Here is a 12,518-nt window from a genome sequence, read left to right on the forward strand (position 1 = left end):
CTAGTCTGATTTCTGAAGGGCAGCATGTAGCTATATACATCATGGGGAGTTTTACTGGGAGCTTTCTCTCAGCTTTCTTTCACCAACCTCAGCGGTCCTCTTACAGGGTGACCATACAGCAGTTCAAAGGGACTGAACCCTAAGGACTTCTGTGGCACCTCTCTGTAAGCAGACAGAAGGCATGGCAAGAGGACGTCCCACTTATGCCTCATGGGTTCCTCAAGACCATTATTCATGCCCTACATGGTCCGGTTGAATCTCTCAACCAGCCCATTACCTTGGGGGGGTGGTAAGGAGTGGTGAATGTATAGGTTACACCGCACTCCTGCCACAGGGACTTCATATACTTAGATATAAAGTTGGTGCCACGGTCTGACACTACCTCTCTGGAGAACCCCACACAGGAGAAAATCCCCATCAACGCAAGACCCACCACAGGGGCCGTCACAGTCCGGAGAGGGATGGCTTCTGGGTACCGGGTGGCATGGTCCACCAAGACCAGGACGAAACTGTTGCCCATGGCTGTCTTGGGATCCAGAGGCACCACAATGTCAATACCCACCCTCTCAAAGGGGGTGCTTACCACAGGGAAAGGTTGGCGAGGAGCCTTCTGCTTTCTCCCACTCTTACCACTTGCCTGGCAAGTCTGACAGATCCTGCAATGAGTATCTGAACTCTTGCGCATTTGGAGCCAGGGAAAGTGGGTGACAAGCCTTTCAAAGGTCTTCTTTTGCCCCAAATGTCCTGCTAAAGGCACATCGTGAGCCAGACCCAGTAGGAAGGCTCTGAAGCGCTGGGGTACCACCAGCGCACAGGCTGAGTCAGGCTTAGCAACCTTAGGCTCACTATACAGGAGACCATTCTCCCAATAGATCCAATGTGATCCAGACTGATCACTTGTTGCCTGGTTTGTGGCCTGTTGCCGCAAACCCAAAAGAGAAGGGCTCGTCTTCTGCTCCTTGCAGAACTCTTCCCTGGAGGGTCCTCGTTCCTGCTGCCAATGGGTCGGCTCAGGCAGGTCCCCCAGTTCAGTTACTTGTTCCCCTGTAGGTTCCAGGGCATCCCCCTCAAGGTCTGCCTCCTCCTGGACCGTGGGAACTTCGGGCCTGTTTCCCGCACCCCCTGCCTCTTCTCATTAAGGCAGGCATCTGGGCCACTCTTTCAGGCTCCATGTACTCTTGAACACCCTTACCGACTGCCATTGACCAAGTGGTCACACATGCCCACTCAGGCAGACCCAGCATCTCCAAATGAGATCTCTGCCCAAGGGGAGCTCTCCAAATCATTGCCTCTCAGACAGTCAACAGGCATGGCTGGCCTCACACCTACTTGAAAGGTACCTGAGACCCCCATCCCCACTCAAGGGAACCTGGGTCACCTTGCAGTGACTCTCTGAATTGTCAGTGGCAATTACAGGGTAGAATACATTGGGGATCACCTGCTCTTCAGACACCAGCCAACAACTGACAGCTGTCACACTGGCTCCGGTGTCTCTCAGGGCCTCCACCCTATGGCCATTGATGGTCATCGACTGCCTGTGCTTCTTAGTGTTATCAGGCAGTTGAGTCCAAGGGACCATCTCGCAGTCTCCTAAAGAGACTAGGGACATCTCTGCGGGACCACACCCACCTTGGCCACCCAACTCCTCTCCCAGGGCTACACTGGCCACCTGCCGGGGTGGTGCACCAGTGGGTGCAGTGGTAACTGTTTTTGGGACACTTATGATCTCCCCTGAAGTGACCCTCCTGACCACAGCAAAAACAGATTTTGGGACCCTTCTGCCCAGGCTTACCTAGCAGGACCCATGGTTTCTTCTCAGTGGGAGGCTGGGAACCCTTCCCTTGGGAATTACTTTGGGGCCCTTTCGGGAACTCCTTCGGTTTACCCTTGCCCCCTCACTCTTCTGCTGGGGACCCTGCCCACTTTTGACGAAGTCTCCCACATGACCCTTGTGGACCCTGGTACTGACCCAGCAGTCTGCCTCATCAACAACCTTCCTAGGCTCAGTCAGCTTACTGTCAGTCAAGTGTTGGCATTGCTCTGGAAAACAATTACTGGACAAGTGATCCCATGCAATCAAATTATAGAGCTCCTTAAAATCATTTACTTTGCTACCCTTCACCCAACCATCCAGGGCACTGCAAAAGAAAGTCACATACTCCACCCAGGTACTAGACGCCAGCTTCCTGCAATTTCTAAATTTCTGCCGATAAAGCTCTGTGGTCAACCCATACGTGGTCATTAAGGCTTCCTTCATGGGGGCATAGGACGTCTGATCCTCCTTGGGCAGGTCTAACAAGGTGTCCCTCCCTTCACTGACAAAGCGGCTCCACAGCCCGGCTCCCCAGTGACTCTATGGGACATCATGGCTATCTCATAAACCTTAAACCACTGCCCAATGTCCTCATGCTTCATAAATTCCTTAATGACATCCTTGCGAATATATACTTTACTTTCCACAGGCACTGATGGTGTGCTGCCACCAGAGGAACTGACTTCTAAACTTTTTGCTTTCAGATCCAACTCCCTCAACCTTCTTTCATGCTCTAAAAACATCTTTTTCTCCTGTAGGGCTAATTTCTCGCTCTGAAATGCCAAATCCTTATCCTCCTTCCCCTGCTAAAGCATTGTGAGCTCCAATTCATGCATCCTGGTTCTCTCCCTGTCCCCCAGCTCTTCTGGAGACAGGCCCTTAGAAGAAACACTGCTGCCCATCCTGGAAGGTGCTTCCCCCCTGCCAGGCCCGATGGCCCCTCCAGCTGCCCATCCACATTCTCTCCCTCCATTACAGGCTCTTCAGGATCCTCACTAGCATTCCTAGATTCCAACCAGGACCTCAGCGCCTTTGGGTATTCCTCTTTCTTGGTGAGGCCTCTCCTGGAGATTTAGAATTTCCTAAAAACAGATTTAAGGGGTGGCACAATGTAGATATCAATCCTCTCTTCTTCAAAATCTAAATCCATAGATGCATTGGATGCTGGTTTACTCATGGTAAGTATTGGCAGTTCTCAAAAAACAGTCCCAGAAAAACTCTACCAAAATGTATGTGGTTGCGTAATGGTCTGCACTCACTAGTAGTTTACACCAATCACTGTATGTAAGACACAAATGCAAGTGCAAATCCTACCTCTGCCACCAATGTTTGAAATGGGGGTCTCTAGTTGGCAATGGTTTGCATCTTTGTCCAAATAGGGACCCTTGCTGCTAGTCAGGGAAAGGCGATACACTCCTAAAATGACCCCTGCTCACCCCCTTAGTAGCTTGGCACGAGCAGACAGGCTTATCTCAGAGGCAGTGTGTAAAGACCTACTCTTTTTTCAACTAGCAGGTCTTGCAAACACATCCATTAGGTTACACATAGCAGCATGTGTTGCATACACGCAAAACAGCCAAAACATTTCTTTAAGATTCCGGTTATTAAAGCCTTGTTCTGGGATTAAAAAGAGTTATTCCTTGTATGATGTCAATCACAATAATAAAAAGAATTAAAAATAAAAATAAAAAAATAGGGTAAGGAGGAAAATAAAAAGCCGACTAGCAAAAAAAAAAAAAAAAAAAGTTATTCCTCCCTCCGTCTCACCTGCACCAGCCTGGAACCTTAATATAGTTCTCACAAGGCTTGCGGGTCCTCCTTTTGAACCACTTCATTCATGCGATATACAGTTCCTCACATGGAATGTAGCTTTCCTAGTGGCTATACCAACTCTCAGACCGATAAGTGAACTGCAAGCGCTCACTCTAGAAGAACCTTTTTTCCAAATCCATCCAGATAAATTCATACTAAGAGCAAACCCCAAATTCCTCCCTAAAGTAGTTTCATCTTTTCATGTAAACCAAACCATTGAGCTCCCTGTCTTTGTTCCAAAACCCTACTCGGGGGCGGGAAGAGCTCTACACACACTAGATATTAAAAGAGCAGTCATATACTACATTGACAGGACAAAACCATTGCGTAAAACTCATGTTTTGTAGCTTTTTCAGACCCTCAAAAGGGCTCACCAATATCTAAAGCAGGAATTGCATGGTGCATATTAAAATGCATACAAACTTGCTCCCACAAAGCGAACCAATTGCTACCTGCAGCTCCAAAAGCAGTCAATATGTTAAAAAGGAGCTGCAATGGCTTTCATAGGAAATATTCCACTCATTGATGTCTGTAAGGCAGCTACAAGAAATAACCCATATACATTCACAAAACACTATTGCGTTGATGTCTTAGCTAATCAACAAGGGAAAGTAGGTTAACCTGTATTACGAACACTTTTTCAAACATCTACATCAACCACTAGCTAGCCACCGCATTAGGGGTACACTGCTTTACATTCATTGCTAAGCATATGTATCTGCTGCCAACACATGCTACGAATGGAGCATGTTACATACCCTGTAAGCATATATTTGTAGCATGTGGTACCGTATATTCACATGCACCCACCCTCCTCCCCGGAAGTTACTGGCTGACATTCATACTACTCTACTTAAACACTTATCTTTATCAAACTTTAACCTGCATTGTCAACCTTACTATCTCTCTATTGCTCCTATCCTAGGCTACCCTGATTAGTTGAAAACAATCTAACAAAGAAACTGTTGATCATGCGCAATACAGACTATAGGAGGAGCCACTTTACCTCATGACTCAAAAGACTTCTTTAAAGAAAAACAAGTTGCAAACATCCGAGTTCAACACTAGATGGCAGGACAATGCTAAGCATTTGAATCTATGGCACTACATGCAACAAATAGATGCTTACAGGGTAAGTAACATGTTCCATTTAACACTAACCTAAATCATATGTGACAGTTGTGGTTGTGACGTGGGTAGGAGACTGCCAAAATGAAAAGGATCAACCCTTTTATTAGTTTAGACTTCTGTAGGAATGACCAATTTATTGGCAATAAAGGTTCAGTTTACCCTCGAGTGACATCCTTGCTATGCCTTCGTCTAGTGGCATATTGTCTGGGTTGTAGTAACAGTTGGGCCCAGCGGATCCTGACAGTGGTAACATGTCAGAACCAATATCTAAACGAATACTTCCAACCAACACAGCTTTGAGCTTAAAGCAAGGAAAGTATAGTACCTACATACTTGTCATTATCAGAAATCTGACAGTGTTCTAAGTTAAGGTCCAAATGCAGTGGGCCAAGAAGATGCAAAGTAATTTTGACCACGCCAGTCTCCAAGTCACTGGGTTTTTTCGGCGTTCGATGTCAAAGCTAACACTACGGTTTCTCTTAACACTACAACCCTACGGTTGTCTGATCTTTAGGGTGGAATTTCTGCCACCCAGCACTCAACTCCACAAATAAGTGGCGTATAGATCCAGGTAACACCACAGTGATGTATTTTCAGTGGCAGTGTGTAGCACTAGGGCTTGGTTTCTCTGTGGAGAGGCTGCTGAACTCCCAGGATAACGCTGAAAAGGTGTCACAGACCCACAAAAGGTGAGAAGTGAGCAAAAAAAGCTTAAACTTAATTTGCTGACTTGTCGCAAGTATCCTTCCCAGAGGAGCAATTAACAGCCATAATGTGGGAAGGTCTACTAAACACACTACTCTTTATATCAGAATCAAGAGATGTTCTGAAAAGGACAAGGACTTGGAAAAAGCCAAAGTGAAACTGATGTGCTCTGTCTTCAACATGCACAACATTATCAGGAAGCAATTTAGATTCATGCTACCCAGTAATTTTGAAGTGTATCGTTTTGAGGACACCACTTAAGAGAGAAATGTTAATGTGCAAGATTTGCCAGTGACTACAACAGGGATCAGTTGTCTATAAATGTGGTCAAATTGAAATCCATTGCCAGGTGGATACATTTCAGTCGATATGCAAAAAGCCTCTGGGTGTTAAATAGGGGGATTGGCAGAACCCGATATGGTCTGTAGCTACACACCTCGCAGTCACGCTTTTGGCTCAGATGGCCCTCGTGCATCACTTTTGGCTTTCACAGTAGTCAGGCAGGCATTACTTTTTCCTTTAGCCGGGAAGGTGGATAAGGCTTTTGTAGGAAAGTAGGATCTGCTTCTATGGTTACCCCCACATTTTACCTGGTGTACTGCTGTTTCTGACTAGTCTGACTGGGAGCCTGCTAATTAGGACCAGAGTCTATGTGCTTTCTCCCCTAAATTGGTATGGTCAGTTCTTGGGTACATCCCAGATTGGACACTGGTGTACCCTTATCAGTCCCTAGTATATGATTCTGAGGTGCATACGGCATAGGTACACTTGGATTCCCCCATGGGCTGAAGCATGTATTATCCCACCCATGAGGGACCACTCAAACTGTAACTACAGGCCTGCCATTGCAGCCTGTGTAAGCTGGTGCTAGAACCACTTACTAAAGATATAGGTTTCCCTCTATCTAAGGTCACTGCACTTAAAACCTATAAGTCACCCCTAAAGCCGGCCTTTCAATCCTGAAGGCAGGGGCTCAGTTCTAAGTGTGAGGATATCCCTGCATGAGCAGGACATGCCTACAGCCTTTTGAGTCCATTCTCCCGGGCCGTAAGTGCATCAGCCATTACGATACATAGAGTGGCCATGCGTCATTACGCGATGACCATCTCTAAACTGGCTGTAACTAACCCTATCATGTTTGGTATCCAACATTTTGGAATCATGCACCCACACCGTAAACGGTGTGGAAGGTATGATTCCATGCACTGTTAAGCTCCTCTGGGAGGCCCTCAGTGCTCCCGGTACCAGTCTTCTAGACCCAGACAGCACAACATGGCTTCTGCCGACCAGAGACACGATTCTGCCCTCCTGCTGCTGAGCCAAGCTCGAGCAGGGGAAGGCAAAACAATAGGTATCCTGTCCCAGGGAGGTGTGTCCACCTCCTAGACGGGGTTTAGTGTATTGGGGTCAGGTGGGAGCGCTTGCCAGTTCCACTCAGTCTGCTTGAAGGGCACATTTGGTGCCCTCCTTGCAAAGTCCAGTTCAAACCAGCTCAGGGAGTCGTTGGCTCCTGCTCTGGCGCGAAACTGGTCAAAGGATATTGAAGTATCCTCCCCAGTGTCCGACCCCGTCCCCTGGGAAGGAAACCTGAATCGTCCCTTTCCTTAGGGTACTTACAGGCTTACCTTCAGGTGGGTCCCTAGATTCATCCTGGGACAAGATTCATTTCGAGACACCACTTCTTCTTCTATCATCTGGGCACTCTGGACTTCGCTCTGGGCATCATGGCTGCAACTGGGAAGACTCCTGCTGCTCCTGATCTTCTCGCCCTGATCGTCTGCTCCAACGTCTGTGCCTGTGCTCCATACAGGAACCTTCCAAGGCCTGTGGGCATCCAAGACACCTGAAGGAATCTCCCTTGAAGTGAAGGAGTCACTTCCCTGCATCTGCAGGCACCGCAACTAAGCTGACTGGTCTGCTGATCCTGGGCTCCCACGGACTCTGAAAGGCTCAGCAACACAGGTTGTGGTTCTTTACATCGTCGAGGCCTGTCCTGTCCTCTCACCAAGTTTGAGGCCAGTATCCCTCATTGGAGCCACAGGAACCGAATCCATGTGCACCGCGCCAACTTGCAGTTGCAAAGGCTTGTCGGCACCCTTCTACCAAGATCTTCAGGCTCCAAGTAGCCCCAACCTCAAGCATCTCCTGTGACCAAGATCTTCGTCCGCACTGCATCACTTGCCCCTTGGGCCTGCATCTTTGGTGAGCTGCTCGAGGTCCTCTTGCGACTCCAGTGCCTCCAGCCTGTGGGTCCTCCTGAGGGTTTCCTTTGATTTTCGCAGGCTCTCCTGATTGCTCCGGGCCTGTCCTGACTCCCTGCTTGTGGTGTCACCTGGACCTTGCTGGCCCCGGCACTGTACCTTCTTCACTTTCCACGTGGGTTGCAGTTGCAAAGACTTGTTTGTGCTTCAGATGGACACCATCAACTCTCCTGCAACACTTGACTTCGGTGGGTATTCGTCTTCCGGGCCGCCTGGTCCCTTCCAAGTGGCATAGACTCTGTCACCTCTGCTTGCAGTTACTTCTCATCCTGAATCCACCTTTGGGTTCCACCAGACACTTTCACCTTCCCCAGGAGCAACATCCTCCTGAAGTCCTCTTTTGAGTTTGACTTCGGTTTCTGACGCCACTTCACACCTATGCAACCGGCTTCCGTGGTATAGGTATCCTGGTTCCTAGGGTATCCATTGGTCGGGTGGCTCTCCAACCTTTTGTCTTCCATGGGGATTCTTCTGGGCCCACTGTGAAGGGTCAATCTTCTTTAAAATTGCAACAGCGACGTACCCATTGACTAATATTGAGCCTGTGATCGTGTTCTCATTCTGCACACGGCCTCCGTGGGGTTCCAGGTTACTTACCTCAGTTGTTCCGTGGTTGCCCTGTGGTTCCTTGGGTCCCCTGCACTTCAACGTCTTCTGGATATAGTCTTGACTCGAGTTGTGGTACGCATACCACCATTTTAGTATATGGTTTAGTCTCCCCCTGGTGACCACTGTGTATTTCGTGCTGAGATATCCGTATGTGTTCGTGAGTGTTTTATAATAAATACATATGTTTATAAATACACTGTGTGTTCTTTTCACTTAATCTATATCTGTAAGATTATGTTCTGGTCAATCAAGCTGCTTTACACTCCTACTGGACTAAGCCTGAAGGCTGATCACCACAGCTACCACTTACAGAGCTTTTTAAGGTTGTCTAAGGCCACTAAAATCACCATAAGGGTTGTCTGGATTGCTGCTGAGTGTCAACTTACATTAGTGTGCATCATATACCAAGTCAGCTTCACATAGAAATTATGCAAAGTACAATAAATGTAGCTTAGTGGGATTCAAACTGGTTGACCATAAAGACGACAGCAGCATCACTAGTTAACCAAATGTTGCCACCTGGGGTCCATTTGCTGCTATCACCACCCTACTGCTGCTTAATGGCAAATCAGCAAGGTATGCTCTACGGCCAGAGCCAGCAAAAGCACCAATATGTTTTTTTTTGTGGGGACATCAATAGCACGCTGTTTCAAGGCACATTTCAAATTCACACAGGCCAGAAATCAGCACTAGCCTTGGTGCTTGTTGTCAATTTAATCTATAGCAGACAGTAAAACTAAAAAGTTAGAGCAAGAAGGCCACAGTTGATGGACTAGTTTGCGTTAGGGTCTGATTTGGAATGTTGAGTAAAAATTTAGAAGGCTCATGGGAGTGAGAAAGAAAATCAGAATGGGACTTACACTGTGTACGAAGGTACGCTGGGTTGTGTTGCTCTTGCAGTGTGAGAGAAGGTTAGACAAGGTTTTGCAGTGTTGCGGATGGAGCTCTTGATACCACCTCCATAACTGAGGGAAGGTTTAAGTGATTCATGCGGCGTGGGGTTAAGGTTAGGATGACTGTTGCTAGGTGAAGTGGTTAGGAAACATGGTAAGGAATGTTGGGAAGGATCTTGTGTTTTCAGTCAGCCTTTTGATATTTATTGCATTGTTGAGAGAAGGATAGCAGGATTGTACTGCACTGTTTACGTGAAATTTTGGAAGTCTTCACTGGCACAGAGCGCTTACTCTGTGGAAGTTCAGGCTTGTATGGATCTTGCACCATCATGAAGATTTTCTGACTGTTTTCTTGTCTCCTCCTTTCTCTCCAGTTCCTGGCAACCAAGTTGAAATGAGTTCCCCATGCCGGACTTCCCACCATGAACTCTCTTGAAACCCTGACTGCTGCTGGGCAGGATGAAAGGCTTCTTCACTCTTGGTCCAAAGATCCAGCCTCGCACCTGTGTGAAACTGTCACCAAAGATACCCCAGAACAGCTTCTCTCACTCTTTTCTGCCTCCTCCTCCTCCCTCTCTGTTGCTGACTGCTTGGCAGTGGGCAACACTGACACTATGAGGCCCTCGATGGAGCTCTGCCCAGCTCACCCAGGCCCAGAGGCCACTAGCTTGCTGGACCGAAAGTGCAGCATTGGCTTGGCCCCAAGCCCCAAAGAAGGGCTTGGGGGGGTGCAGAAAGGAGACGAAGAAGGCAACGATGAAGACGAGAATGAAAGGGACCTCGAGGGACACGTGTTTTTCACCCCGGATGGCTCTGCTTACCTCCTCTGTGGCTCTGACATCCAAGATGGAGCCCTATCGTTGGGCCTCTCCAACCAACTATTTCTACCAAAGGGCAACCCTTGTGTATCTGCAGCTGGGGACCCGCTTAGTACCTCTGACCTCGCAACTTCCCAGACTCCCATGAGCAGTTTTCACATTACAAGTACCTACCAAGGATTAATCTCGAACCAAATATTCCAGAATACCTCATCTGGGGCGGGGGCCCAACCCCCCTTCCATAGTTACCATGTGATGAATGCCCAGTGTCGCCGTGCAGCAAACTACCTAAGGGAACATACCACAGCCAAAAAACAAGAAAAATCCAAAGAAAACCTAGAAGGATTGGAGGAGGAGGGCAACAGGGAAAGAGAAATGGTGGGAAGCGGCGAAAGTACATCTGCTGGACCACAGAACAAACAAAAACAGCCACTTTTATGGATCTGCCTGTTGTGCAAGCGTTCATTTTGCCATGGTAGCCGACTAGCTGTGCATGCTACTGCCATACACGGGGCAGACGTGGCTGGGGACGAGTATGAGATCCTGGCAATGGGGGAAACATCTGCTATCCTGCACAGCATCGAACATGGGAAGGGAACTCTCATAAGCTTTCTTGAACCAAAAACGGACTATGGTAGCGGCAATGGCCCTATGTTCTCTAGCCAAGCCCAAAAGCTACCAGACCACACCGAAAACCTCAAAGATGTAGCGACAGGAATGTTTAGCAATCTGGTGAATGTAACCCCAGAGGGAGCCAAAGTGGGTACGCCTGAAAGTGATAGTGTAACAAGAGGCCTGGCCCCCAACTCCATCTCTGGCTTGGTGCCAAACATGCGAGCTGATGGGATGCATTGTGGGCTTCAGACCAGTCTTCCAACCGTGGATGACCTAGACAAGGGAGGGTTAAAGCCCCCCAGGAATGCCAAGACTCCAAGCTGCCACCACCTCAGTCCGGGGGTTTTTGCCAGCCCAGTAATAGAGACCTCTCTTGATCTGACTCCCTGGAGCCCCAAAGCGTTGTGCGACCCAACTCAAGCCAAAGATTTAGCGGTTGGCCCAGAGGATGGTGATGAGGAGGAGTTGGGCTGGTGCCTGGCAGAGGATGCCGGCAGCCAGGAGACAAAGGCAGAACAGGAGACCAAGGAATGTGCCAGCACAGCCACCTTTGGGCACTCCCATGACATACAGCGTCTACTTCCAAACCAAAGCCTTTGTGGGTGTGCAGCTCTACCAGTGCTGACCAACTCTTGTCCAAAGGAAGACTCTCCTATCCACTCGACCTCCCTTGATGCCCACAGTGGCGAAGTAGAGGACCAAAGCAACGAAAACACCTCTGTCGAGGAACATGATGACCATGCCCTGGCCTACAGTCCACCTATGGCCGAAAAAACCTCAGCCCCCCTGTCAAGCTTTAGCGTCTTAACCAATGATGACTACGGCCCAAACACGGGGCCCAGTCCATTCCAAAGTATGTCTCTCTCCAACCACATGTCTTTGTTACACTCCCGCAATTCCTGCAAGACGTTAAAGTGTCCAAAGTGCAACTGGCACTACAAGTATCAACAGACACTTGACGTTCATATGAAGGAGAAGCATCCAGAGAGCAACAGTCACTGCGTCTACTGCAACCTGGGTCAACAGCATCCACGCCTAGCCCGGGGTGAGAGCTACAATTGTGGTTATAAGCCCTACCGGTGTGAGGCCTGCAACTACTCCACCACCACCAAGGGCAATCTCAGCATCCACATGCAGTCTGACAAGCATTTGGCCAACCTGCAGGCTTTTCAAAGCCCTGGTGCTAGTGCTGCTGCCCTGCCTACCACCAGCAGTGGTAGCAGCACTGCTGCAAGTGTCCCTGTTGGCGGGGCCTTTAGCGGGAGGAGTTCCAGCCCACCTGAACTCAGCCTACCCTCCCCTCAAGACAAGCAGCCCAAACAGAAGGCATCTTGGCACTGCAAGGTGTGCAACTACGAGACCAATATATCGCGCAACTTGCGCATCCACATGACTAGCGAGAAGCATATGCAGAACATGCTGCTAGTACACCAAGGCATGCCTATGGGACTTTCGGGCATGATGCAGCCCGGAGCTGACCTCTGCCAATTTTACAGCCCACAGCCTCTCCGTCAAGAACAGCCAGTAGACCACCAGCTTCTGCTCAATGGGTTCCAACTCACTGCTGCCACTGGCCGGAAACTAGCTACCGGATTTCCATGTAAGTCTGCTTATTTTCCCATTGTTCCTGCCACGGTGCACAGTTTGAGAGTCACTGCACCTTTTGGTGTTGCTATGCATCATTCTAACACATTTACTATGTTCATGTAAGTGTCACTTTATCTGAAATACACCATCATTCCAGCTGCTTTATGAGTCCCTGTATCCTTGTTGTTAGTAAGCATCATTCCAATCCATCGCTGCTGTGTGTGTGAGAATTTAACTGAAATCACTGTACGTTTGTTTTATATTGTCTTCCTCC

At 48.6% G+C, this 12,518-nt stretch overlaps 1 protein-coding gene across 1 annotated transcript in view; it reads left to right on the forward strand.

The window, feature by feature from the left end:
- ZFHX2 (zinc finger homeobox 2) overlaps positions 1–12,518 on the forward strand; it is a 527,257-nt gene that overhangs the window by 163,402 nt on the left and 351,337 nt on the right. The window contains exon 2 of the mRNA XM_078640613.1: positions 9,599–12,257. Within this exon, the coding sequence (XP_078496739.1) occupies positions 9,647–12,257 (2,611 nt within the window). The 5' untranslated portion in view covers positions 9,599–9,646. The remainder of the gene's footprint in view (positions 1–9,598; positions 12,258–12,518) is intronic.

Source organism: Lissotriton helveticus, chromosome 5_1 (assembly GCF_964261635.1).
Source record: "Lissotriton helveticus chromosome 5_1, aLisHel1.1, whole genome shotgun sequence".
In the NCBI taxonomy this organism is placed as follows: domain Eukaryota; kingdom Metazoa; phylum Chordata; class Amphibia; order Caudata; family Salamandridae; genus Lissotriton; species Lissotriton helveticus.